At 56.0% G+C, this 26072-nt stretch overlaps 1 protein-coding gene across 2 annotated transcripts; it reads left to right on the top strand.

Moving 5' to 3' along the window:
• Positions 1–26072, top strand: SYNGR1 (synaptogyrin 1; the record flags this gene model as incomplete). Of its 2 annotated transcripts, none has more annotated exons than XM_080705897.1 (4): positions 1–99; positions 18123–18360; positions 19687–19832; positions 25851–26072. In XM_080705897.1, 4 exons carry the CDS (start codon positions 1–3, stop codon positions 26070–26072), a joined length of 705 nt encoding a protein of 234 aa, XP_080562023.1. The 2 variants fall into 2 exon arrangements, with proteins under 2 accessions (XP_080562023.1, XP_080562024.1); XM_080705898.1 differs by lacking the exon at positions 25851–26072 and adding an exon at positions 22753–22845.

Below are 26072 nucleotides of genomic sequence, written 5' to 3'. Positions count from 1 at the left end.
ATGGAAGGGGGTGCGTACGGAGCGGGCAAGGCCGGGGGCGCCTTCGACCCCTACGCCCTGGCCCGGCAGCCGCACACCGTCCTGCGCGTCGTGTCCTGGGTAAGGCGGCGGGGCGGCGGGGAGGAGGGGAGGAGGGGAGGAGGGGAGGAGGGGAGGCGGGGAGGCGGGCGCCGCCGGCCATCGCCCCCGGCCCGTGCGGCCTCGGGGCCGGGCTCGGAGTCCAGCGGCCGGGCGGGCAGCGGGGTCCGAGCGCCCGGCCCGAGGACGCGGCGCGGACCGGAGCGGAGCCGGCCCCCGGCTTCCCTCGAGGACTGCGGCGTGACCTTGGGCCGGGAACCCGCCGGGAGAGGTCCACGGGGAGCGGGGGTTCAGCTCCGAGGTGGGGGAGGGCGCCACCTCTTCTGTCATGTCTCAGTTTACCTATTTTAGAGGGGGTGAGAGGAGCCTCCTTGCGGCCCCCGTGGGCTCTGGCATTTGATGAATCATAGCACCCTCCCGCCGCACACCTGGATGCCTATGGGGGATCTGGGAGGAAGGCCTCCTCCCCACAGTGAAGCCCAGAAGGACCTCATTGAGGGGCAGGACCTCCCGTGTGGAGTAGGCTCCTTTTTAGACCTGGGGAGGGGGCAGTGAGCGCGAGGGAGGGGGTTAGCACCCCGGGAAAGGAGGCCTGCTGCGGGGAGCTTGCTGCCTGGGGCTCCCTGAGACCTTGTCTCTGCAGGCTCGGAGCCCATTTTTGGTGGGCCCAGGCCATAAGGGCCTGGAGTGGGGACGCTGTCAGGGACCCTGGGCTCCTGCAGTGCCCAGGCAAGCTTAAGTGCCTCTCTGTCCTGGTTTGCGGGGCCGCTGCAGGACCCGGTGGGTGACACCTTGGCTAGCCTGGGTATTTATCGCTAACCCCCCCAGAGGAAGGCAGCTCCCTTTTTTTTGTCCAAAAAAGTTAAAACCACTTCCTGCAGCCCCAGGAAGGGATGCAGTGACCAGGTTCAAATGGCCCCTGGATGGAGAGTGCGGGGAGGGCGGGATGCCTGCTTCTGTTAGTCTGTGTGCCCTGGGACCCCCGACACACGCACAGGGTTGTGGCACTGAGCTCTCCCATCTCTGGCAGTCTCCTGGCATGCCTGGGCAAAGGCGGGAGCCCTGAGGCCGCTGTCTGGCAGGGCTCTGCTGGCCTGCCTGGGGGCCTCTGGCCTTGAGGACATAGCCACTGGCTTGTGGAGTCTTTCATCTTGGGTCATTTCTGCCTCTGCCGGCTTCATTTAGTAGAGCTTTGCGGGCCAAGGGAAGGCCGCATGACTCAGGCACAGCCCTTGTGCTCAGGGGACCCATGTCCCAGTGGGGAGGGGGCCAGAAGCAGGTGTCCCCGCCCTGGAACTGGACAGGCTGCATGAAGGAGGAGATGGCAAGCTGGACCTAGCAGCATGAGGAGGTTTACACTTGTACATGTTGGGGTAATAGGAGGATATTCCAAGTAGGAGGAGGAGAAATAACTAGGCAGATCTACTGTGTGCAGGAGCAGGCAAAGTTGCCAGCCCTTGCTTGAGGGGACTGGGCTTAGAGGTCGGTGACTGGCCCCGGGTCAGGGAGCAGGCCGCGGCGGGGGAGCATTGGAACATGAGTGCATGTCTCCGGAGTGCCGGGCTTCTCCTGGGGCAAGGAGGAGTGTGGAAGCCTGGAATTCCGGGATTGGGTTGGAGAGGACATGAGGGTTGTGGAGCGGCCCCCACCCAATGTCCAGAAATGACCCAGGATGACCCCTGGGTGCCCCAGCCCTCACCTTAACACCTGCGCTCTACCTTTGTCTGAGCTGGGGCATCTTTTACAAGCTCCATGACACCTTTAAAAAATAGATAAACAGAGCCGGGTGTGGTAGCACAAGCTCCTAATTCCAGCATTTGGGAGGCTGTGCCAGGAGGACCCGGTTTTGCAGACAGCCTCAGCCTCTCAGAGAAGCCCTTTGCCACTCAGTGAGACCCTGTTTTGCGGGGCATGGTGACAGGCGCTTGTAATCCCCGCGCTTGGGAGGCGGAGACAAGAGGATTGCGCAGGTTCAAAGCCAGCCTCACTGGCTTAAGAGACCCCGTTTCCAAATAAAATATAAAATAGGTCTGGGAGTGTAGCCCAGAGGTAGAAGGGTTCCATCCCCAGTACCACCAAAAAAAAAAAAAAAAAAAAAATAGGGCTGGGGTTGTGGCTTGGAGGTAGAGTGTCCCTGGGTTCCATCCCCAGTACCACATACACACATACAAAAAAGATAAACAACTTGGCATGGTGGTACTTGCTTGTAATCCCAATGTGAGACCCTGTTTCAAAATAAAGAATAAAAGAGGGCTGGGAGTGTAGCTGGGAGGCTACCGTAAAAACAACAACAAACAAATGAACAAATAAAATGGTGAGATTGGGGCTGGGGGCCGCTCAGTGGTACTTGCCTGGCAGGCACAAGGCGTGTAAGAGAGAAAGAGAAAGGGCAAGGATGGAAAATCTCACGGGGTATTTTACCACAATAGGGTAAACAGAGCCAGGCGTGGTAGGCCTCTGTTTGGGGGTGCACACCTGTGGTGGCGTCACCTAGGAGGGCCGCGGTTCCTGCGGGGCGCTGCCTCCTTCCCTGCTGTTTGGAAGGAGCAGGCAGTGGACGCAGCTGGGGATGTGGCCCGGCCCTCCTGTCCCCTGGACGCTGCCTGGGGCCTGGCAGGCAGCCGCTTTCCCGGGAAGCTGATGGAGCCCTAGCCCCAAGTCAGCCTGGCTTGCCAGAACTTTTCTGGTTTTAGCACTTATAGTCCAGGGTCTGGGAGCCCCTTAGTTCCAGACAGACTAGGACCATGGGTACCCCAACCAGGAAAGCCCTACTTACTACCCACATTATTTTGTAACATATGTACAAGAAAGATCTTTATCTGTTTTCTCAAAAGAGAGTTCCCCAACTGTGGCACTGCAGCCCCCAGGTCGACTGGCCGGCCTCGCAGACCCCGCATGTCTCTCTCGGCTCTTCTCGGCCACTGCCTCCCCCGGGCTGGGCGAGGCCGGGCCTCCTGTGCCGGCCCAGTTGGGGACAGCCAGGTTGGGTCCAAGGCCAGGTCCAAGGCAGCTGGGAACTGCCACCTTGACCTGGGTTTTGAGGGAGATGGGCCAGTGCTGGCTAGGGAGGCAGGAGGTTGGTTGCTGCTCCTGGCATCCCCAGGCAGCAGCGTGACCTTCCTAAGTGGCCCCTTGTCGCCCCTGCGACTCGGTCTCCCCGTCTGAATGAGGCTAGGTCGGAGGTGCCCGATCAATCGCCGCTCTGTGGCTGCAGCCTGTCAGTAGTGACTTATATCTTTGTTCTGGAGCCAGAGGGGAAGGAGTCACCGCACAGGCTGTGCTGGCTCAGGATGAAGGACCACCTTGATGTGACATTTGCATGCTCTCTTTTGGGGGAGCTTAGATGATTTATGGAGGAAGATAGCAGTGCCGGGTGATGAGAGGGCTTTGTTCTGTTGGTGTTTTTTGGTACTGAGGATTGAACCCAGGGGTGTTCTACCTCTGAACTACAACACCAGCCCTAGTTTATTTTTTTTATTATTTGTTTGTTTCTTTATTTTTGTGGTACTGGGGATAGAAATTGGGACCTTCTACCTCCACACTATACCTCCAGACCTATTTTATTTTTTACTTGAAAACAGGGTCTTGCTAAGTTGCTGAGAGCCTCACTAAGTAGCTGAGGCTGGCTGTGAATCTGCGATCCTCCTGTCTCGGCCTCCCAAGAACTAGGATTACAAGCATGCGCCACCATATCTAGCTATTTTTATTTTATTTATTTATTTTTTTCTGGTACTGGGGATGGAACTCAGAGGCATTCTACCTCCAAGCTACACTCCCAGCCCCTTCTTTTATTCTTTATTTTGAAACAGGATCTCTCTGAGTTGCAAAGGGCCTCACTAAGTAGCTGACGCTGTCTAAGAACTGCGATCCTTCTGTCTCAGCCTCCTGAATGCTGGGATTACAAGCATGTGCCACCTATTTTTAACTTTAAAACAGGAGCTCACTAATTGCTGAGGCTGACCTTGAACCTTCGATCTTCCTGTCTCAGGCTCCAGAGTACAAGGACTACAAGCATGTGCCAAAACGCCTGTCCTGACAGAATTTTGTTTAAATGGTCTATTTTGGTAAAATAAAAGGCAAAACTTGCCAGGCGTGGTGGTACACGCTTGTAATCCCAGTACTTGGGAGGCTGAGACAGGAGGATGGCAGGTTCCAGCCAGTCTTAACTACTTAGTGAGGCCCTCTGCAACTCAGGAAGACCCAATTTCAAAATAAAGAATAAAAAATAGGGCAGGGGGTGTAGCTTGGAGGTCCTATGCCCCTGGGTTCCATCCCCAGACCCGCAAAAAAAAAAAAAAAAATGGGGGGGCTGTGGATGTGTGGGTGTAGCTCAGAGGTAGAATCCCCTCAAGCCAGGCACAGTGGTGCTTATGATCCCGGTACTTGGAAGGCTGAGACAGGCAACTTTTTTTTTTTTTGGTGGTGGTACTGGGGGTGGAACCCAGGGGCTTTTCTACCTCCGGGCTATACTCCTAGACCTATCTTATACTTTATTTGGAAACAGGGTCTCACTAAGTTGCGGAGAGCCTCACTGAGTAGCTGAGGCTGGCTTCAAACCTGTGCGATGCGCCTGTCTCAGCCTTCCAAAGCTGGGATTACAAGCTGTGCTACCACGCCCGGCTCTGAGACAGGCAACTCTGAGACCCTATTTCCAAATAAAAGAATAAAATAGGTCTGGGGTTATATCTTGGATATCTTGGAGGTAAAATGACCCTGAGTTCCAACCCAAGTACCACCACCAAAAAAAAAAAAAAAAGCAAAATTTTAGAAAATTTGCCGTTTTCAGTGCATAATTTTGATTTTATTTTTTACTCTTTGTACTGGGATCAAAGCCAGAGCCTTGTGCATGCTAGGCACGCACTCGACCACTGAGCGACACCGGCAGCCCCAGGTTGATCTTTTAAGGGTTCTGTGACTGTCCTTCCGTTGTGCAGATGATTGAAGTAAGGCTTGGCCCAAGAGCTGACTCCCACTGGCTGAGCCTGGACTGCAGGGCTCCATGTTCAGCACTCTCCCCGTGGCTCCCAGTCTGGGTGGCAGTAGCGCCAAAGGGTGGCTTGAGGGGACAGCTTTCCACCCCCAGTTTTGGCAGCCCCTCCCACTGTCACAAGGGGCACTGAATTAAACAGCTGAGCCTGCTTCGCAGATGCTTCCAGATGACAGCCCTCTCCGCTCCCATCAAGTCACCCGCCAGGCCACTGCCCCAAGCATCCCGCGTAGAGATACTGGAGCCCACTGCAGCAGGAAGGTGTGCAGGGGGGAGACGGAGGCCGTGGGCAGCTCCAGTGTGGGCCGATCCATTCCACAAATGCCAAGTCCCTGCTCTGTGCCAGCCTATGTCCCACCCACAGCACTCGGTCTGGGGAGGGGAGCAGAATCGGGGCAGCACGCACCATCTAAGCGGCTCGGGTCTCTGCAGAAAGGAAGTCCGGAGGGTTTTAGGCCTCTGCCGGGAGGGTCACAGAGGGCTTCGAGGAGGTGACCCCGGAGCTGGGTTCTGGTACAGAAGGAGGGAGGGGCGCTCCACGCAGGCACCTGGAGGCCTGAGGTCTGGCTGGATTTGGAGATGATGCCGGCTGCTGGGCCCCAGGGCTTAACCAGTGGTGGTCGAGAGGCAGGAGGGGCAGGCTGTGGGGTGGCCCAGGAAGGGTCCTGGGAGAGGGACTCAAGCCTGACTTCACACGAGGGCTGTGGAAGCCGGGGTGAGGGTTTGGCAGGGAGACGTGTGTTTCTGCAGCTCCTTGAGGCTCCTCGGGAGCCTCCCAAGTGGGGGCCTGGCTTGGAGGGACCTCTGGGCAGCTCTCCTGGCTGGAAACAAGGGGTCATGTCCAGCCTGCCCTCAGCACGGGCACGGCCCGGTCACCCAGCGGGGAGGCGAGTCCATGGCCCTGACCCCTGACTTGGAAATTTCCTGGCCCGTCTCTGACTGCTCTCTCAGGCCCAGGATCGGTCACTGGCAAGGACACCTGCAGCTGCAGATGCAGCTAAGATGCTGACCGTGGCTTTCTGCCGTGTCTTGGGCATTTCCTTGGGTAGAGAAGTGGGAAGGCCACGAGAGCCGGGGCTTTAGCATCCAGACAGGTCCACTCTAGGACCTGGGAAAATCTCCACCTCTCCCAGCCTCCGTTTGTTCGGTGACGGGTTGGGGTGCTTGGGTCTGGAGGAGCCTTGGAGGTTTATGGCAGTGGTGAGCTCCTCATAGGCTCAGGTAACCTGCCCTCATTATCGTCATTATCGTTATCATCTTTTCTTGTGTGGTACTGGGGATGGAACCCAGGGGCATTCCACCTCCAAGCTACCCCCAGCCCTATTTTTTTTATTCTTTATTTTGAAGCAGGGTGTCACGGAGTTGCGAAGGGCCTCACTAAGTAGCTGAGGCTGTCCGCGAACCACAATCCTCTTGTCTTAGCCTCCCCAATGCTGGGATTGCAAGGCTGTGCCACCATGTCCGGCTTTTATCATTATTTTGCAGTAGTGGAGATTGAAACCAGGGGTGTTTTTTACCTCTGAGCTATGCCCTCGGACCTTTTTTACTCATTCATTTGCTTATTTTTGGTACTGGGGATTAAACTCGGGCAGTCTACCTCGGAGCTACACCCCCAGCCCTATTTTATATTTTATTTTGAAACATAGTCTTACTGATTTGCAGAGGACCTTGCTAAGTTGCTGAGCCTGGCCATGAACGTGATCCTCTTGTCTCAGCCTCCCAAGTACTGGGATTATAAGGGTGCACCACCACACCCGGTTTATTTATATTCTATTTTGAAACAGGGAAGTCTCATTGAATTGCTCAAGCTGGCCTTAAACTTGTAATCCTCCTGTCTCAGCCTCCCAAGTACTGGGATTGCAGACATGTGCTACTGTGCAGGGCCATGATCCCCATTTTATTTTATTTTTAAAATTTCTTTGGTACTGGGGATTGAACCCAGGGAAATTTTACCTCTAAGCTATATTCCCAGCCCGTTTTAGTTTTTTAATTTTGAAACAAGGTCTTGCTCTGAAGATCTTGCTAAGTTGTGGGGCCTGGGATCCTCCTGTCTTCGTTCTCCCAAGCTCTGGGATTACAGGCATGCTGGGCTGTTACCCCAGCTTTAGAGGGAAGCTGAGCTCCACCAGAGGTTAACTGGAGGTGCTGGGCCAAGGCCCTGCCTGAGGGAGTCCCCAGGCACATGGGGAGTCCCACATGACCCTCATGAGCCAGGCTGCCAGGCCAGCAGGAGCCTGGGGGCGAGAGAACAAAGGCTGGGAGGAAGGGCTGAGGGAAAGTCTGGAGCAGGGGAGGAGGCGGCAGAGGCAGATGGCAGGGTGGTTGGAGGAGCCCGCTTGGCGCCCAGACCGGAAGAACCAGCTGTCAGGCAAGAGGGAGGCCAGCGGGCCTGGGGAGCGCTCTGGCCCTCGTTGCTCTGTGACTTCAGCAAGAGGCCAGTGCTCCCTGCGCCTCAGTTTCCCCATCTGTCAAGGGAGAAAAGGAGCGCTGGATTGGGTTGATGGTTCCTAGCCAACCTTCCACCCTCAGAGAGCCCCCACTCCGCTCCCAGTGGGCTCCAGGGGGGGACCTGTTGGATTGGTCTATCTTTGTTTATTTACTTACTTATCTGTGGCACTGGGGATCGAACCCAGGGACATTCTACTTCTGAGCTACAACCCAATCCTTTTTTTTTTTTTTTTTTTTTTTTGGTGGTACTGGGGGTGGAACCCAGGGGCTTTTCTACTTCCGGGCTACACTCCCAGACCTATTTCATATTTTATTTGGAAACAGGGTCTTACTAAATTGCTGAGAGCCTCACTAAGTAGCTGAGGCTGGCTTCAAACCTGTGGGACCCTCCTGTTTCAGCCTCCCAAGCGCAGGGATTACAAGAGTGCGCCACCACGCCCGGCTCCAACCCAATCCTTTATTTTATTTTTATTATTTTGTTTTGAAATAGGGTCTCGCTAGGTTGCTAAGGCTGTCCTTGAACCTGCAATCTTCCTGTCTCAACCTCCCAAGTACTAGAATTAGAGTCATATATCACCATACCACCACGCCTAGCTAGTGTGTGTGTGTGTGTGTGTGTGTGTGTGTGTGTGTGTGTGTTACTGGGGATTGAACCCAGGAACATTCTACCTTCGAGCTACACCCCAACCCCCCTATTTTTTAATCTTTATTTTGAAGCAAGGTCTCACTAGGTTGATGAGAGTCTCACTACTTACTGAGGCTGCCCTCAAACCTGTGATCCTCCTGTCTCGGCCTCCCATGTACTGGGATTACAAGTCTGAGCCACTACCCTGGATTTATTCCTTATTTTCAAAAGGGCAGAGACAGCAGGGCCTAGGGTGGGAGGGGACCTGGGGTGTGGGGGGTTTCCTCTTTTTGTTTGGTGTTGGGGATTGAACCCAGAGGCATTCTACCTCTGAGCTACACCCCCAGCCCAATTTACTTTTTTAATTTTATATCAGGGTCTCACTAAGTTGCTGAGGCTGGCTTCAAACCTGCGGTCCTCCTGTCTCAGCCTCCCAAACACTAGGATCAGCTTGGGGTGTGGTTTAAGGGGGCTGGGAGCACAGGCGCCTCTGTCCTGAGCAAGGCTGGTTGCACAAGCCCTCTCTGCGTCTGCTTCCCCCTTCCTGACATGGCTCCCGTGCGCCCTGGGTTTCACAGCCACAGGAGAGCGAAGCGGGCACAGTCTGTGGGTACAGATTGGCATCTGGGCCGATCTTTGTCCCTGCCCGCTCCACCCGCACTGAAGCAGCGGGGAGATTACGGCCTAATCCCCGGCAGGTCTCTAGTAAGGGTGGGAGGGGCAGGGTGAGGCCCACTGCTAGTCCGCCTCCCCCTCACATGACCCTGAGGGGCCCTGACAGCCTGGCAGGGCTGCCTCGCCCAGGCCCAGGCCCTGGAGGCAGGATCCTCACAGGCAGAAGCCTGCAGGAAGGTGGGGCAGGAAGGTGGGGCTCGGCTTCCAGCGGGAGCAGCCCCCTCGCTAGGGAGAGCTCATAGGGACGCTGAGGAGGGAGCGGTTTCCCCTGACTTGGTTGCTGCTTGTGTCTGTGGGACTTGTTCCCACCTCCCGGGAGGCCTTTCCTGGCCCACCGTCTGGATCTGAGAAGAGACATACCCAAGGACGAGTGGCTGTGAAGAAAGTTTATAATGCTTTTACCAACAAAACCGTAGGGGCCAGGAGCGTGGAGCAGGCCTGTAATCCCAGTACTTGGGAGGCTGAGACAGGGGATCGCAGGGATTCGAAGCCAGCCTCAGCTACTGAATGAGGCTCTCAGCAATTTAGTGAGACTCTGTTTCCAAATTAAAAAAAAAATAGGTCTGGTTGGGCGTGGTGCCGCAAGCTTGTAATCCCCAGGTTTGGGAGGTGGAGACAGAAGGATCGCAAGAGACCCTGTTTCCAAATAAAAAAGTACAAAATAGGTCTGGGAGTGTAGCCTGGAGGTAGAAAAGCCCCTGGGTTCCACCCCCAGTACCACACACACAAGGCACTATTGGAGTACTGGGGACACCTTGGGTGTGGGAGGCTGGGCTGGAGGGCTTCTCAGAGGAGGTGTCTCTCACTGCGAATTGGATCTGGGGATGAGAAGGCATGTTGCTGGGAAGATGGAGGGAAAGGTAGGCATCCCAGGCAGAGGCGCATGCAAAGGCCCTGCGGCAGGAGTGTGAGGGTAGTGGTAGAAAAAGAGATTAAGGGGGAGATGGATCTGGGGCTTACCAGTGAGAGGGCTCTCACTTTTATCGCTTTTGGGGGAGACCAATCCCAGGTTTCCAGCAGAGAACAACTGGCCTGACATGGGTGTTTAGGCTGCCTGCTATGAGGGGCAACAGGAGGGGCTGCGCGGGTGGTGAGGGCGTGTGTAGAACAGGCCACTGTCATTGCCTGGAGCATAGTGACCTGGGTGGGGACCTGTAGTGACTGGAGGGGTATCTGGGAGGCTGAGGCCTCACTGCTGGGGACTCCGCGGCCACATGGGTCTCAGGCCACCCTTGTGCACAGACCTGCCCTCAGCCCCCGAAGCTGCAGACTGAGATTGCTGAGCTCTGCTGGCTGCTGCCCAGGGACTGCCTGGGGGAGTCAGGGAGGCCCGAGAAGAGGCCGTGGTGGTCTCGGGCACCTGGGCAAGGGTGGAGGCCCAGGGCAGGAGGTGGAGAGCCACTGAGCGGGCCTCCCAGCCTCCTGCGGTGCAGGACAGGAACCAGGCGGCCTCCCTGCTGCCTGGCCTGGAGACAGATGTTCTCTGCAGGCCTGAGAGCTGGTGCCATTGGGAGTGGGGGACAGGGCCATGGCACCAGAGGCCGGCTCTGCAGCGTGTCTGGGGAGAACCCAGCATCTGTCTAAAGATGTTTAAAACCAGGCCTGTGGGACGCTGCTGCTGGAGCAGTGGCTGCCGCCACCCCACCCCGGCCAGGGGCGGCTCTCCAGCAGCCCCGCCAGGCCTCGTCCCTCCTACCTTCATCATGGGGCCCAGCAGGAGACCCTCCCTGGTCTCTTGCTGATTCTGGAGTTTGGGGCCTGGAATTTGCTCCTTCCCGGGAGGCAGCTGAGCATAGAGGTTAGGGCTCTTTCGAGGACCGGGCGGCCTGACATGGACCTCCCGTCTCAGCATCCCCCTCTGTGGAATGGCCCAAGACTGCTCTGCGGATGTTTGTTTTTTTCTTTCAGGGCTTTGGTGAGGGGCAGTGGATGGCTTCTGCTGGGTGCTTCTCCCTGTGCCTGGCCCAGGGTGGCCGTGCTGGCTCAGGGCCCTTGAGGGAGATAGGCCTGTAGATAAGCCCCAGCCTGAGGGTCAGGGCAGGGAGAGTGGCTGGCGTGTGGATGCCCTCGGTGGCCATGCCCGGCCGGGCCCCACTGCTGAGAAGGTGTTCGGTGGACAGGTGGGGACGGCACGTGGCCATGCCAGCCTCTCCCTCTGGGACGGCCGAGCAGGGCCGGGGGCAGAGGCCAGCGGATCACGGAGGGCTTGCTACTTCTCAGGTTTCTCTCTGTGCCTCTAAACCTGGTAGCCCAAGATCCTGAAAATTCCATGGATCCGAGCTTCCTGCCGGTTTGTTTTTCTGCTTTGACGTAGGTCTGCACCAAGCACCATCTGGAATGTGTTTCTAAAAAGACTCGGGATAGGATTCAAAAGAGGAAGGAAAGCCATCGAGAGGCTGCTGTTGGCGTGGTGCTTTCTTTAGCTTTCTTTAGCTCGCGGGGAGGGGGAGACTTCCCTGCCGTTCTGGGCACCCGGCGGCCAGGGAGGCCGGCCCTGGCTGTCGCCCTCTGCCCTCGCCCGGAAGCCCGTTTCCGAGCCTCGGTTCCGTCTCCGCAGACCCGACTCCCTCCCCGGTCGGATCCACGTGTTGAATGAATCCCCGTGCCTCTGCAGCTGTGGCCAGCGTCGTCGAATTCCATTCTGGCTCCATATCCGGTTCTCCGGTGTCTCCGCGGGCCGCGCCGTGGGCCGCTCGGTGTCTCGCTGTCCCTGAAGACCCAGCCTTAACAAGCCACCAGGGAGACCGCCTGGCACCAGTGCTGGCTTCGGACTCAGAGGCTGAGGGTCAGGTGCTGACTCTGACCTGGGCAGGTCCCTGGACAGATGTGCATGGGCCTGAGACCAGCAGCCTGGAGGGCCACAGAGCACGTCGCTTGCCTAATATTTATTTGCTTGTTTGTTTATTATTTTGAGACAGGGTCTCTAACTTGCCAAGGCCAGCCTCAAACGTGCAGTCCTCCTGCCTCCGCCTCCTGAGTAGCTGAAACTAATGGTGTGGGCCGCAGTACCTCGCCCATCCTTACGTGGCTGGCATTTTATTCTTCACAGTACTCAGTTCAGTACTGGGTTTTGAATCCAGAGGTACTGTATCCATGTAGCTGCATCCTCACCCCCCACTTTTTTCTTTTTTGTGGTACTAGGGATGGAGCCCGGGGCCTTTCTACCTCTGGGCTACACCCCCATCCCTATTCTATCTTTTATCTGGAAATGGCCTCACTAAGTTGCAGAGGCTGGCTGAGAACCTGTGGTCCTCCTGTTTTAGCCTCCAAGTACGGGGATTACAAGTGTGTGCAACCATGCTTGGCTCGAGGCATTCTACCTCTGAGCTATACTACCAGCTCTCTTTTTTTTTTTATTGCGGGTCTGGGGATAGAACTCAGGGGCATTTGACCTCCAAACTACACCCCCTGCTCTATTTTCTATTCTTTATTTTGAAACCAGTCTCACTGAGTTACGGAGGGCCTCACTAAGTAGCTGAGGCTGTCTCTGCCTCCCAAATGCTGGGATTACAAGCATGCATCACCATGCCCAGCCCCACTGCCAGCATTTTTTATTTTTAATTTTGAAACAGGGTCTCACTAAGTTGCTGAGGCTGGCGGCCGACCTTCGATCCTTTTGGCTCAGCCTTCCAAGTACTGGAATTACACTTGTGCACCACCACTCCCAGAAGGAGGCTGTGTTCATGCTGAGGTCGCATCAGTTCACTCAGCGGCTGTAAGATCCACGGTGGCTCCTGGACTCACCCTGACCTCAGTGACTCACTTCCTCCCTGACCCCTCTTCATGCTGCGCCAGCCACACTGGCTCTGTGCTGCTGCTCGACAGCGAGCGCATTTGCACCCCAGGGCCTTTGCACCTGTGGCAGCTTCTTTCTGTAATATGGTATCTGTAGTCCTGCTTCTGCTCAGAGGCAACTTCCTGCAAGGCCCCGCGGGCCACCCAGCCCGCCCAGCCCCCGTCCTCTTATGCTCTTTGCCCTTTTTCTTGACACTCGCCAGGATTTAAGATGTATTTATCTATGAGAACAGAGACCTCGCCTGTCTCCTTCCCAGCTGTATGCCCAGCCTCCCGCACAGGCTGGTACTTACTGGTGCGCAGGACTTAGTGCTGAGTGAAGGAGCCACCGCTACCAGGCCTCAGTGTCAGGGGTCACCAGGCAGCTGCACTCACCGCCCCGGCGTGGGGCATGTTCACCGTAGCGCAGGGCACAGCCGTGCCAGGGACAGTCCAGGGGAAGACACTGAAAGGGACCTGGGAGCCAGGCATGGTGGCGCAGGCCTGTAATCACAGTCCTCGGGAGGCTGAGACCAGAGGGTCACAGGCTCTGCGGCCAGCCTCAGCAACTTAGGCCCTCAATAACTTAGTGAGACCCAGTTTCAAAATAAAATAGCTGGGTGTGGTGGGGCACGCTTGTAATCCCAGTACATGGGAGGCTGAGACAGGAGGATCACAGATTGGTGGCCAGCTTCAGCAATTTGTGAGGCCCTCTGCAACTCACTGAGACCCTGTTTCAAAATAAAGAATAAAAACTAGGCCCGGGGGTATAGCTTAGAGGTAGAATGCCCCTGGGTTTGATTCCCCAGTACGGCAAAACAAACAAACAAATAAATAAATATAGCCGAGTGTGGTGGTGCGCACTTGTAACCCCAGCACTTGGGAGGCCGAGGTTATCTTTGACAAGTAGAGACACTTTCATCAACCTAGTGAGACCCTGTTTCAAAATAAAAAGAGAGCTGGGGGTATAGCTCAGAGGTAGAATGTCCCTAGGTTCAGTCCCCAATACCACAATAAATACATAAGTAAATAAATCAAGCCCGGAGCTGGGAGGCAGAGCGGCCCCTGGGGGTGTTTTTGTCCCCCCTCCTCTTGTTTCAAGCAAGTTCCTCCTGGCCTCTCCAGGGCCTCCCTGCCGCGGTCCCTCAGGAGGGCCCCGACTTACTGGTTCCTTCTCTGCTGCCGCCTCCCTCCTGTACCCTCAGCAGAGACCTTTCCAGCCCCAGGGAGCTCCCATCGCCTAGGAAGAGGTGTTCAGGGGGTCTTCTAGGATGATTCCTTCTTTCCTGGGGCCTCTGAAGAAGGGAAGGAACCTTCACTAAGCTCTTGTGAGGCCCTGCCTGGCTCAGGGTACTAGCACAAAGTTCTCCCCAGAGGAAGGGTTCATGGAAATTTTTTTTTTTTTTTTGGTGGTACTGGGGATAGAAACCAGGGGCTTTTCTACCTCCGGGCTATACTCCCAGACCTATTTTATACTTTATTTGGAAACAGGGTCTCACTAAGTTGCTGAGAGCCTCACTCAGTAGCTGAGGCTGGCTTCAAACCTGTGCGATCCTCCTGCCTCAGCCTCCCAAGCGCGGGGATTACAAGCGTGTACCACCATGCCCGGCCTTGGAAGTTAATTTTATAGATGACCAATCTGAGGCTCAGAGAGGTCCAGTCTCTGACCGAAGGCCACACAGTGTGAGCAGGAGGCCTCAGACTTGAATCTAGCGGGTCTGTCTGACTCTTTGGTGTCTGAAATCTTTCTAATCAAGAGGCATTTCCATTCTGCTGGCTTGGTGGCATCTGGTGGCCTGCAGCGCTGGGCCTTGATTACTGATCCGCTGTTTTCTGGCAGGAGCCTGGGGCTAGTCCCGAGGCCCAGATCCGAGCTTCACTGCACCGAGTGGCAGAGGCCAGGACAGCCACCGGCTGCTCGTTGGTCTGGCAGTGTCCCGAGCCTGCCGCACCTGCCCGGGTCTTGCCGGGAGCTCAGCAGCCACCTTGACAATTGTTTTTCGGTCCTGCTCCTTGTCACTCTGCTCCTGTGTCCCTGAGCGCCGGACGGGCTGGAGCCCGCAGCCCGAGCCCGGTGCCTGGTGCTGCTTTCCGGCCTTTGTCCCGCCAGAGGTGCCTGCGTGCGGGGCGCAAGGGGACCTGGGCCATGCGGCCCAGGCTGCCGACCACAGTGCCACTTTCCCTTTCCGAGCCTCAGTTTCTCTTCTGCGTCATCTGGAGGGCCAGCACACATTGCCGTGTTGGCTTAGGGGCTGATGGGGAGGATGTGGTGCCTGTGGCGGGCGGAGCTGAGCCAGGATGCCCTTCAGAGCCCAGGGCGTTCCCAGGTCGGGACAGGCCCCTGTGTGCCTGTGGCCTCGGAATCTTTCTTCTTTTGTAAAAAGTCGCAGCTAACTTCACAGTCCGTGCCGTTAACCATTCCAGAGTGTATAATTGGGCAGTGCTGAGTGTGTTCACACTGGAGCGCGACCACCCTCGCTCTCTAGTTTGCAAACCTTTTCTTACCCCACAGGAATGCCCCAGGCCCGTAAGTAGCCACCCACCCTCGGCAGGCTCTGTCAGCCCGGCCTCTATTCGCTTCTCATGAATATAGCCCAGAAATGAAATCATGTAGCCCGTGACTGTCCACGTCTGGCCTTTGTTCCGTTTTCTTTTGATGCTGGGATGACACCTGGCGCGCGTCCCGGGCGCAGCGCAAGCCTGGCTCTTGCTTTTCTGGCCCGTGCTCTCAGGGCTTACCTGTGCCGTGGCAGTACCGGCACTTCGGTTCTCCGTCCCACTCTGGCTGTCTTGCTGTGTGGGGACGCCAGGGTCTGCCTCTCCTTTCGCCTCTCTGTGCACTTCTGGGTCAGCATCCTCCTTGACAGGCAGGGCCCCAAGACGTGTCACCATACCTTTTTTTTTTTTAATGGTACTGAGGATGGAACCCAGGGGCTTTCTACCTCCGGGCTACACTCCCAGACCTATTTTATACTTTATTTGGAAACAGGGTCTCACTAAGTTGCTGAGAGCCTCACTAAGTAGCTGAGGCTGGCTTCGAACCTGTGCGATCCTCCTGTCTGAGCCTCCCAAGTGCAGGGATTACATGTGTGCGCCACCACGCCCGGCTTGCCATACTTTTTTTGGGGGTAGGGAATACTAGGGGTTGGACCCAGGGGTGTTCTACCTCAGAGCTACACACCCAGTATTTTACTCTTTTGAAACAGGGTCTCACTAAGTTGCTGAGGGCGTAAGTTGCTGAACTTGGCCTCAAACCTGTAATCCTCCTGCCTCAGCCTCCCAAGGACTGAGCTTGCAGTGTTCACCACCACGCCCAGCTTGGTCCGTACTTTTGACTGTGTCCTCCTTTTGGAAGGAAGTTCTGTCCAACCTCCCATCAAATGTAGACATACTTGTTATGTGTATAACTGCTGCACGTATGTTTCCTGCACATTAAAAATCCTCATGAAGGATAGACGTGTGTTGCCAACAGTGGGGTGCGTCAAAGCCTTGTTAGGCGACTGCTCATTGGGCAGACGTCACAGAGCCACTGACACAGCTAAGCCGGCCGCGACGTCACCAGGGTATCTTACAGGACCACTGGAGTACGTGCCGCCCACCCCTGACCAGAACGCCTCTGCGAGCCGGGTGTGTGGCGCACGCTTGTAATCCCCGCGCTTGGGAGGCTGAGACAGGAGGATCGTGCAGGTTCGAAGCCAGCCTCAGCTACTGAGTGAGGCTCTCAGCAACTTAGTGAGACCCTGTTTCCAAATAAAATATAAAATAGGACTGGGAGTGTAGCCCAGAGGTAGAAGGCCCCTGGGTTCCATTCTAGTACAATAAACAAAACAAAACAAACACCACCACGTGGCACATGGCTGCCTAGATATCTCAAAAAGAAGAGATAAACTATAGCAGTAACAGGGTTCTCGCGTTTTCCCATCCACCCTGTAATCATTACCCACCCTGGGTATAAACTGTAGAAGAAAATGTGCCTGGCTTATTTTAAGATAATAATTGAAAATTTTACGATTGAAGTAATTATTTCAATATAAGCTGGGTGTGGTGGGGCATGCCTGTCATCTCAGGCTTGCTTGGGAGTCTGAGACAGTTTGAAGCCTGCCTCAGCAACGTAGTGAGGCCCTGTTTCAAAATAGAAAAGCAAATTAGGGCTGGGATGTCGCTCAGAGGTAGAGGGCACCGGGTTCGGGCCCTGGCACTGCACACGTGTGCACACACACGTGCGCACGCACACGAGAAATGACCGTTTCCTATTGTAGAAGAAACGAGAAGTAAAGCGGTGGACGTGGACAGTGGCCGTCCTTCCAGCTCACCGCAGACCGCGCGCCGCCAAGTCTTGAGTGTGTGTCCTCGGATCTCGGCCTCCTCTTCTGCACGAGGTTTCGGGGGGGGGGGCGAGCAGTCCCAGGAGGGACGGTGAACTTCAGAGTCGGCCCCCGCAGTTTGGGTCCAGCTCCGTCACCTGCCAGCGCGCGACTGGGCACACCTGCTAATACCTCCGCCTTAACCGCCTCACCAGCGAAGCAAGATAAATACTAATGCATTAGTTAGTTATAGCTGCATAACAAATTGCTCCAAAAGTTTGGGCTTCAAACAACAGAAGTGTCTCAGTTCTGTGGGTCAGAATTGTGCGTGGCTGGGTGCCGCTGCCACTGGTCTCTCATGGCCGAGCCACGGGGTCGACTCGACCGGGGCGGAGGTCTATGGCGGGGCCCACCGGGGTCAATCCAGCCTCAGGTTCATGTGCCTGGTGTTGGCTTGATTCGGTCCCTGGTAGGCTCCCTGCCTCGGGTGGCCGGGTTCTTCCTCGGTCCCTCGCCATGTGGGCCTCTCCCTGGGGCCGTCCAAACACAAACGCTGACTTCCAGCGCACAGGCAGGGAGGGGTGGGGCGGGGCGAGCGAGGACTTCGTGACCTACACTAGAAGGTCACAAAGAAACCTCACTTTTTTCTGCAGTTTTTCTGTTAGAAGCAAGCCACTAGGTGCAGCCGCCCTTAAGGGAAGTAGACTAGGAGCAGGGTCTCGGCGGCCATCACACCTGGCTGCCTACCCAGTCAAAATTACTGTCACCGAGGCGTGTTGAGGACCTGAGTGAGACGGCCTTGGAGCGCCTGGCGGGATTCATCATGTTCATCATCCCGTCTGCTTGCAGGGGCCTGGGTAGTCATGGCAACAGGGAAGGGTGGGCCAGCCCTCACCCCACCGAGGGAGCACAGTATGGGACTGGGCACTGCTGGTCTCACGGTGCCCCCTGGACAGGCGGGGGGTCTGCAGGTTCACCAGCCAGGAGGGCCCACGCCCTCCTTTCCAGGGGCCAGGCCAGTCCTTGGGGCAGCTTGGTGTCCGGACGCAGGCCCACTCTGGCGAGGGCATGCCCGGCGGGGCTGCACCTGCGGTCAGAATTTGCAGCGAGGAAGGAAGCCGGTGATCCTGTCCCTGCTGTGTGGGCCCGGGCAGTGCCGTCCCTCTGAAATGGCCGCCGCGTGGGGTGGTGAGAGCCTCCCCTCCCGGGCTCAAGCCTGGCCCCTCCACAGGTGTTCTCCATCGTGGTGTTTGGCTCCATCGTGAACGAGGGCTACCTCAACAGCCCCTCGGAGGGCGAGGAGTTCTGCATCTATAACCGCAACCCCAGCGCCTGCCGCTACGGTGTCACGGTGGGCGTGCTGGCCTTCCTCAGCTGCCTGCTCTACCTGGCCCTGGACGTCTACTTCCCGCAGATCAGCAGCGTCAAGGACCGCAAGAAGGCCGTGCTGTCGGACATCGGCGTCTCGGGTGAGCTGGCCTGGCGGTCCCCAGCAGGGTGTGCGGGGGCTCCATCCAGTGAGGTCACAGGTGGCCTGGGGAGGGCGGGCCAGTTAGGGCCAGAGACCCAGAGTAGCTCCCGCTCCCTGGTGGGGACGGCACGGCCGGAGCGGGCCCATCTCAGGGGTCCCTCCTACACCCCCTCCTGGGGCAGCCACCCAAGAGCTAAGTGAGGAATGGTGGGACCCCGGTGCACAGTCGGACACAGGTGCCTCCGTGTCCCCTTCTGCTGGCCCTAGGCAGCAGGAGACGGCCTGCCACCCTTTGACCCACAGAAATGGCCGCTAGTGGGCAGGCATGGTGGCACAGGCCTGTAAGCCCAGCACTTGGGAGGCTGGGACAGGAGGCCAGCTTCATCAACTTAGCAAGACCCTGTTTCAAAATAAAACATAAACCCGGGCTTGGTGGTACATACTCGTAATCCCAGTACCTGGGAGGCTGAGACAGGAGGATCACAGGTTCAAGGACAGCCTCAGCAAGTAGTGAGACTCATCATCAACCTAGCCAGACCCTGTTTCAAAACAAAAACTAGAGCCAGGCATGGTGGCGAACGCTGGAGGATCATGGTTCGAGGACAGCCTTGGCTACTTACTTAGTGAGGCCCTTTGCAACTCAATGAGACCCTGTTTAAAAAAAAAAAAAAAACACTAAAAAAGACTAAAAAATAGGACTGAGGGTATAGCTCAGAGGTAGAATGCCCCTGGGTTTCATCCCCAATACCACCAAAAATAAATAAGAGGGTGGGAGTGTAGCTCAAAGGTAGAATGCTCCTGGGTTCAATCCTAGTACCATAAAAAAAAAAAAAAAAAAAAAGCTGGGCATGATGGTGCACACCTGTAGTCCTAGCACTTGGAAGGCTGAGACAGGAGGATTGCAGGTTCGCTAACAGCCTCAGCAAATAGTAAGATTCTCATCAGCCTAGCAAGACCCTGTTTCCAAATAAACTAAAACAGTCTGGGGGTGTAGCTCAGAGGTAGAATGCCTTTGGATTCAATTCCTAGTAAAGTACAACTAAAAAAAAATTAGAGGATTGTGGCCTGACTTGACTGCCTTCTTCCTTTCTCCCCCTTTCTCTCTCTCCCCCTCTCTCCCTCTACTCCTGGCCCTGTCTGCCTGCTGGTCCTTGGCTGCCGGTGGCCTCCCTTCTGCATGGGGCTTCCCCCATCCTGGCCCTCTCTGGGCCCCTCTTGCCCCATCCACTGCCTCGCCCTCTGGGCGGAGCGGGGGAGACCCCTGACCGACCTCCCCCTGACCTACCTCTCACCCTCTGCACCTGTGCGCACCCGGGGCCCCCAGCCTTCTGGGCCTTCCTCTGGTTCGTGGGCTTCTGCTTTCTGGCCAACCAGTGGCAGGTGTCCAAGCCCGAGGATAACCCGCTGAACGAAGGGACGGACGCAGCCCGGGCCGCCATCGCCTTCTCCTTCTTCTCCATCTTCACCTGGGTGAGTACAGCGCCCACCCAGCCCACTCTCGCCCCAGTCAGGCCCCAGGCGGTGCCTTCTCTCAAGTGCCAGGGCCTTGCTCAGCCTCCGGAGCCCACGTAGCCTTGCAGCAGGGACGCCATGAGCGGGCCAAGGCCCTGGACCTGGTGTGGAGCAGCCTCTGGTTACAGGCACCCCCAGCCACTCTGGGTTGCTATTTATTACCACCTTTTACTGATAAGATAGAGGCCCAAACAGAAAGGAGCCAGGCCTGGGAGTCAGGACCCGGAGCACATCCTGGGGCTGTGCTGCTTTTCCTGGCCTCTGTCCCCCCATCTGGTAATGGGGGGAGGTGCTTCAAGCTGCCATTGCAGTGGGCAGTGGTCCAGGCCACCCAGGAGCAGGTGAACAGCCAGGAGCCACGTGCGCGCCTACCCTAAGGCACCCACTGCCGGGCAGGAATGCGGACCCGTGAGGCCAGCACTTCCGATTTTTCCAGAGAAACCAGAAATCTAAATTTTCACATGAAATCTGATCTTTATGTATTGATAAACTGTTCAGGCTTTTTAAAAAAAAATATCCTGTCAGCTGGATACACTGCTGCAGCCCTGGAATTCATGGGGGGCGTTGAGACAGGAGGATACCAGGTTCTAGGCCAGAGCACACCTTAGTGAGACCCTGTTTCAAAATAAAATAAAAAGGCCGGTCATGGTGGCGCACGCTTGTAATCCCTGTGCTTGGGAGGCAGAGACAGGAGGATCACGCAGGTTCGAAGCCAGCCGCATGCGCTGGCTTAGGAGACCCTGTTTCCAAAAAAAAAAAAAAAAAAGTAAAAATAGGTCTGGGAGTGTAGCCCGGAGGTAGAAGGGCTTCCAGGAACCCCAGTACCACCAAAAATAAAAAATAAAATAAAATAAAATAAAAAGGGCTGTGGGAGAGCCGGGTGTGGTGGCGCACGCTTGTAATCCCCGCGCTTGGGAGGCAGACAGGAGGATCGCGCAGGTTCGAAGCCAGCTGCGCGCGCTGGCTTAGTAGACCCTGTTTCCAAATATAAAATTTAAAAATAGGTCTGGGAGTGTAGCCCGGAGGTAGAAGGGCTTCCAGGAACCCCAGTACCACCAAAAAAAAAAAAAAAAAAAAAAAAAAAAAGGGCCATGGGAGCCAGGCATAGTGGCACATGCCTATAGTTCTAGTATTTAGGAGGCTGAGACAGGGGGATCATAGGTTCAAGGCCAGACTTAGCAGTTTAGCAAGGTCCTCAGCAATTTAGTGAGATCCTATTTCAAAATATAAAAATAGGGTTGGGAGCCGGGCGTGGTGGCGCACACTTGTAATCCCCACACTTTGGTGGCTGAGACAGGAGGATTGCGCAGGTTTGAAGCCAGCCGTGCTGGCTTAAGAGACCCTGTTTCCAAATAAAAAAGTATAAGAAATAGGTCTGGGAGTGTAGCCCGGAGGGGTAGAAGGGCTTCCAGGAACCCCAGTACCACCAAAAAAAAAAAAAAAAAAAAAAAACCATGAGCCACCACATGTAGCTTTAAAAAAAAAAAAAAAAATAGGGCTGGGGGAGCCGAGCATGGTGGTGCACACTTGTAATCCCAGTACTTGGGAGGCTGAGATAGGACTGTGCAGGTTCGAAGCCAGCCTCAGCAGCTTAGTGAGCCTCTCAGCAAATTAGTGAGACCCTGTTTCCAAATAAAATATAAAATAGGTCTGGAAGTAGAAGGCCCCTAGGATCTATCTCCAGTACCACCAAAAAAAAAAAAAAAAAAAGGGCTGGGGGGGGGTATAGCTCACAGTAGAACACCCTGGCACCCTGGGTTCAATCTCCAGTATCAAGGAAAAAAAATCATGAGTCCAAGAAAAGTTGCCCCAGCCTGGCGTGGTGGCGCACACTTGTAATCCCAGTACTTGGGAGGCTGAGACAGGAGGAGTGCAGGTTTGGGTTTTTTTTTTGGTTTTTTTTTTTGGTGGTACTAGGGGTGGAACTTAGAGGCTCTCTACCTCCAGGCTATATCCCAGACCTTTTTCTATTTTATTTGGAAACAGGGTCTCACTAAGTTGCTAAGAGCCTCACTAAGTAGCTGAGTCTGGCTTTGAACCTGTGTGATCCTCCTGTCTCAGCCTCCCAAGCGCGGGGATTACAAGCGTGCGCCACCACGTCCGGCTAGGATTGCAGGTTTGAGGCCAGCCTCAGCTACTTAGTAAGGCTCTTCACAACTTAATGAGATCCTGTTTCAAAATAAAGAATAAAAGATAGGGCTGGTGGTGGGACTCTGAGGTAGAATGCTCCTGGGTTCAATCCTCAGTACCACAAAAAAAAAAAAAAAAAAAAGAAAGAAAGTGAGCCCCTGACCTGCAGGCTGGAGACACTGGCCCAGCGTCTTGAGAGCCCCAGGGCACCACAGGGAGCTGCCCCTCCTCCTGCAGCTTTAGTTCTTTCCTAATCTCTGTCCGGCAGAGCTCCAGGGTCCCCTGGCTGCCAGGCCCATCTCAAAGGCTCTCCCCAACCTGGCCGCCCAGCCAGCTTTGGCCCTGTCTCCTTCCAGGCCACCTTGGGGCCTTCACAGCCAGCCAGCCTTCCCCATCTCTCCCTTCCCCAGCCTCCTTGGGCTGGCTTCTCTCTTCTAGGACCCTTGGAAAATACCTGTTGTTTTTTTTTTTCTCCGAGATGCCCAACCCCTCTGCCCCCATACAATATGGGGAGCTAGAGTTTACAGGGTGAGACTGGGAGAAGGAACTAAAGTGACCCAGGCCATCTCAGGCCAAATAAGGCACCGGAAGCAGGGCCCACCCAGCCTGCAGGGAGGAGTTGGGAGGCTCCCAGAGGCACAGCCGGGGTGGGCACCAGCACCTCCTGCTGATCTGAAGCACCTGCTGACAGGTGCCTGCTCCTGTCCGGCTCCTCCTGGCAGAGTCTCACCCCGCTCTCTCCTGGCAGAGCCTGACTGCAGCCCTGGCCGTGCACAGATTCAAGGACCTTGCCTTCCAGGAGGAGTACAGCACCCTGTTTCCCGCTTCCACGCAGCCCTAGCCCTGCGCCAGCACTGGCGAGGTTGCGGGCCAGCCCAGTGCCTGCGGGGCCCTTGATGCGAGGGCCTCGGGGAGGCCGACCCAGGGCGGTTAGGACTGGTCACACTCACTCATCCATCCGTGCCTCCTTCGTTTGTTCTCTGTGTGTTCATCCGATAAGTAAACATTTATTGAGCGGCTTATTTTGTGCCTAGTGATGAATAAGATGGGGTCGCTGACCCCAAGAGCCCACAGGCTTGGAGGGGAAGACAGATACGTCAAACCTGCCCCACAGCCAGGCATGGTGGCGCACACCTGTCATCCCAGTACTTGGGAGGCTGAGACGGGAGGATCTGGGTTCGCGGACAGCCTCAGCTACTTGGTGAGGCCCTCCGCAACTTAGTAAGACCCTATTTTAAAATTAAAAATTAGAGCCGGGCGTGGTGGCGCACGCTTGTAATCCCAGCATTCGGGAGGCTGAGACTGGAGGATCGTGGTTCGCGGACAGCCTCAGCTACTTAGTGAGGCCTCTGCCACTCAGTGAGACCCGGTTTCAAAATAAAGAATAAAAAATAGGGCAGGGGGTGTAGCTCGGAGGTCAAATGTCCCTGGGTTCCATCCCCAGACCCGCAAAACAATAAATAAATAAAAATAAAAAATAAAAATTAAATTAAATTAAAAATTTAAAAATTGGTCTAGGGGTATAGCTTTATGCCCCTGGATTCCATTCCCAGCACCACACACACACACACACACACACACACACACACACACACACACACACACACATTAATATATAAATAAAAATAAAGGGGTCCGGCCTGGTATGTCAGAACATTTTTGGCCTGTTCTGCTTTCATGCACTGTGACCCTGAGAAAGATCCCCACACCTCTCTGAACCTCAGTCCATTTCCCTGGACTGGTGGGTGACAATGAGCCAACCTCCCGAGGCTGTGCAGATGGAATACAGGCCAACGCTGAGCCGGGTGTGGTGGCACACGTCGTAATCCCGGCATTTGGGAGGCTGAGACAGGAGGATCGTGGTTCGAGGACAGCCTCGGCTACTTAGGCCCTCCGCAACTTAGACCCTGTATCAAATAAAGAATAAAAAAAAAATAATAGGGCAGGGGCGGTAGCTCGGAGGTCTAATACCCCTGGGTTCATCCCCAGACCTGCAAAAACAAAACCAAAGGCCAGCACTGGGCTTGGCACAGGGATGCTCAGTAAATGTAAGCTGTATTCGTGCATAGTTCTCTCCAGAGTCAGAGGCGTCTCCATAAACTCCTTTGGGAGAGATTCTTTTGTGGCTAATCCTGTTCTGCCAGAGGACTTGACCTCCAGCTCTGCACAGGTCCCTCCCTGGGGCACCCACCTCTCCCTCCACTCCACAGGGGTGGAGCAGCAGTGGGCAGGCCTGGAGCGGTGGCTCAGCCTTGCTGGAGCTGAACACACAGTGAGCTTTCTGGAGGCATTCAAGGGGAGTAGGTGCAGAGCGGGTGTGCTTGCCCTGAGAAAGGGCCAGGTGCGGAGCTGGACTCCAGCCTCCTGTCTGCGGTCTGGAGAGACCTTCCCCTGCTACCTGTCTTAAGGCCCCCTAACGAGGGGCCCACAGAGGTCACCTGCTCCTGCCCTCTGTGCAGGTCAGCCTGCGTAGGGAGCCAGGGAGCTGCAGCCCTGGCTCCCCGTGCTCAGCCAGGCTTGCAGCAGCTCAAGGGTGCCCCCCCCCCCGGGGTGCCTGGCTTCTCCAGGCCCAATGTCTGTGCCCCAACACTTAGGACCTCAGACCACCAGAGCAAGCCCACCCACAGGGCCACCTGGCCCTACAGCCCTGCTTCTCTGGGCCTGGTCTGCCCTTCCTGGGCCCCCCGGGTATGGCTTTAACAGCCACTTCCCAGAAAATCCTGCCCTGTGCCTGACATGGTGGTGCACACCTGTAATCCCAGTACTGGCAGGCTGAGACTGGACCGCAGCCTCAGCAACTTAGCAAGACTGTCAGCGACCTAGCGAGAGCCTGTTAAAACAGAAAATAAAATAGGCTGGGGATGTAGCCCAGGTGGCCCCTGGATTCCATCCCCAGTACCATTCAAAAGAAAGGGTTGCCCCAGAGCACCCCTTTGGGTTCCTGGGTGGCTTGGTGCTTTATCACAGGACTGGTCAAAGGGAGGGAGGTGAGGGGCCCTGGGCCTGGGACGAAGCAGGACCCCCATAACTTGGCCTCAGTCTTCCCAGCCCCCAGAAAGGGATGAGCAACATCTTTCTAGCACAGGTGGAGTCAAGCGTTTCAGCTAAAGTAAGGTTTAGCAGCAAGTGATGGAAATCCTAACCGATTTAAGCCACGCCCAAGCCGGGGAGGGCGTCCAGGCTGCGTGCTGGCTCCAGACCTCCACTGGCCCCAGCATCTTCCCTCTGGGTTTAGTGGGCTAGAGCTCCAGCCACCATACCTGCCTTCCAGGCATCAGGTCACAGAGTGAGACAAAGAACATGGCCGGTCCTCGGTGTCCAAAGCTTAGTTTAGTCACAGGACTCTGTCAAGCTGCAAGAGAGGCAGAGGATGGCTTTCAGGAGATGCCAAGAGTTCTCCGTCCTAAGGAACTTAGTGGTATGGCTCCGTCGTGGAGTGCTCACCGGCAGGCACAAAGCCCTGGGTTCAGTCCCCACCAATGGAAGAAAAAAAAGGAGAAGCTTTTGCACCATTCCCAAGACAGCCACAGAACACCATGTGAGAAGGGCGGCCCTGTGGCCATCGTAACTGCAGTGGGGACGGCGTGCGTGATGGCCTTAGTGACCTCGGCAAGAGACCTGGCCAGGGCCTGCCAGGTTCTTGGTGGCCGGAGGGAGTGGGGCGGCTGCCTGGACAGCCTCCCTTCCCACCCGACTCCTCTGCATCCTGTGTGCTCCGGGCCCACAGGTCTGTAACTCTCTTCTGTCCGTGTCCTGTCAACTAACTGCCACTAACCCAGTGCTCTTGTCTGTCTCCCCTCTAACCGTCCCCTCCCACCTGTCCTGTCCCTGCTGGCCCCTCCCCAGGCGGGCCAGGCTGTGCTGGCCTTCCAGCGGTACCAGATTGGCGCCGACTCGGCCCTCTTCTCCCAGGACTACATGGACCCCAGCCAGGACTCCAGCATGCCTTACGCCCCCTACGTGGAGCCCAGCGTCGGGCCGGACCCCGCCGGCCTGGGCGGCACCTACCAGCAGCCGGCCAACTCCTTCGACGCCGAGCCCCAGGGCTACCAGTCGCAGGGCTACTGA

Source organism: Muscardinus avellanarius (genome assembly GCF_963383645.1).
Source record: "Muscardinus avellanarius genome assembly, chromosome: 11".
Classification (NCBI taxonomy): Eukaryota; Metazoa; Chordata; class Mammalia; order Rodentia; family Gliridae; genus Muscardinus; species Muscardinus avellanarius.
This window is presented reverse-complemented; position numbering and strand designations above follow the sequence as displayed.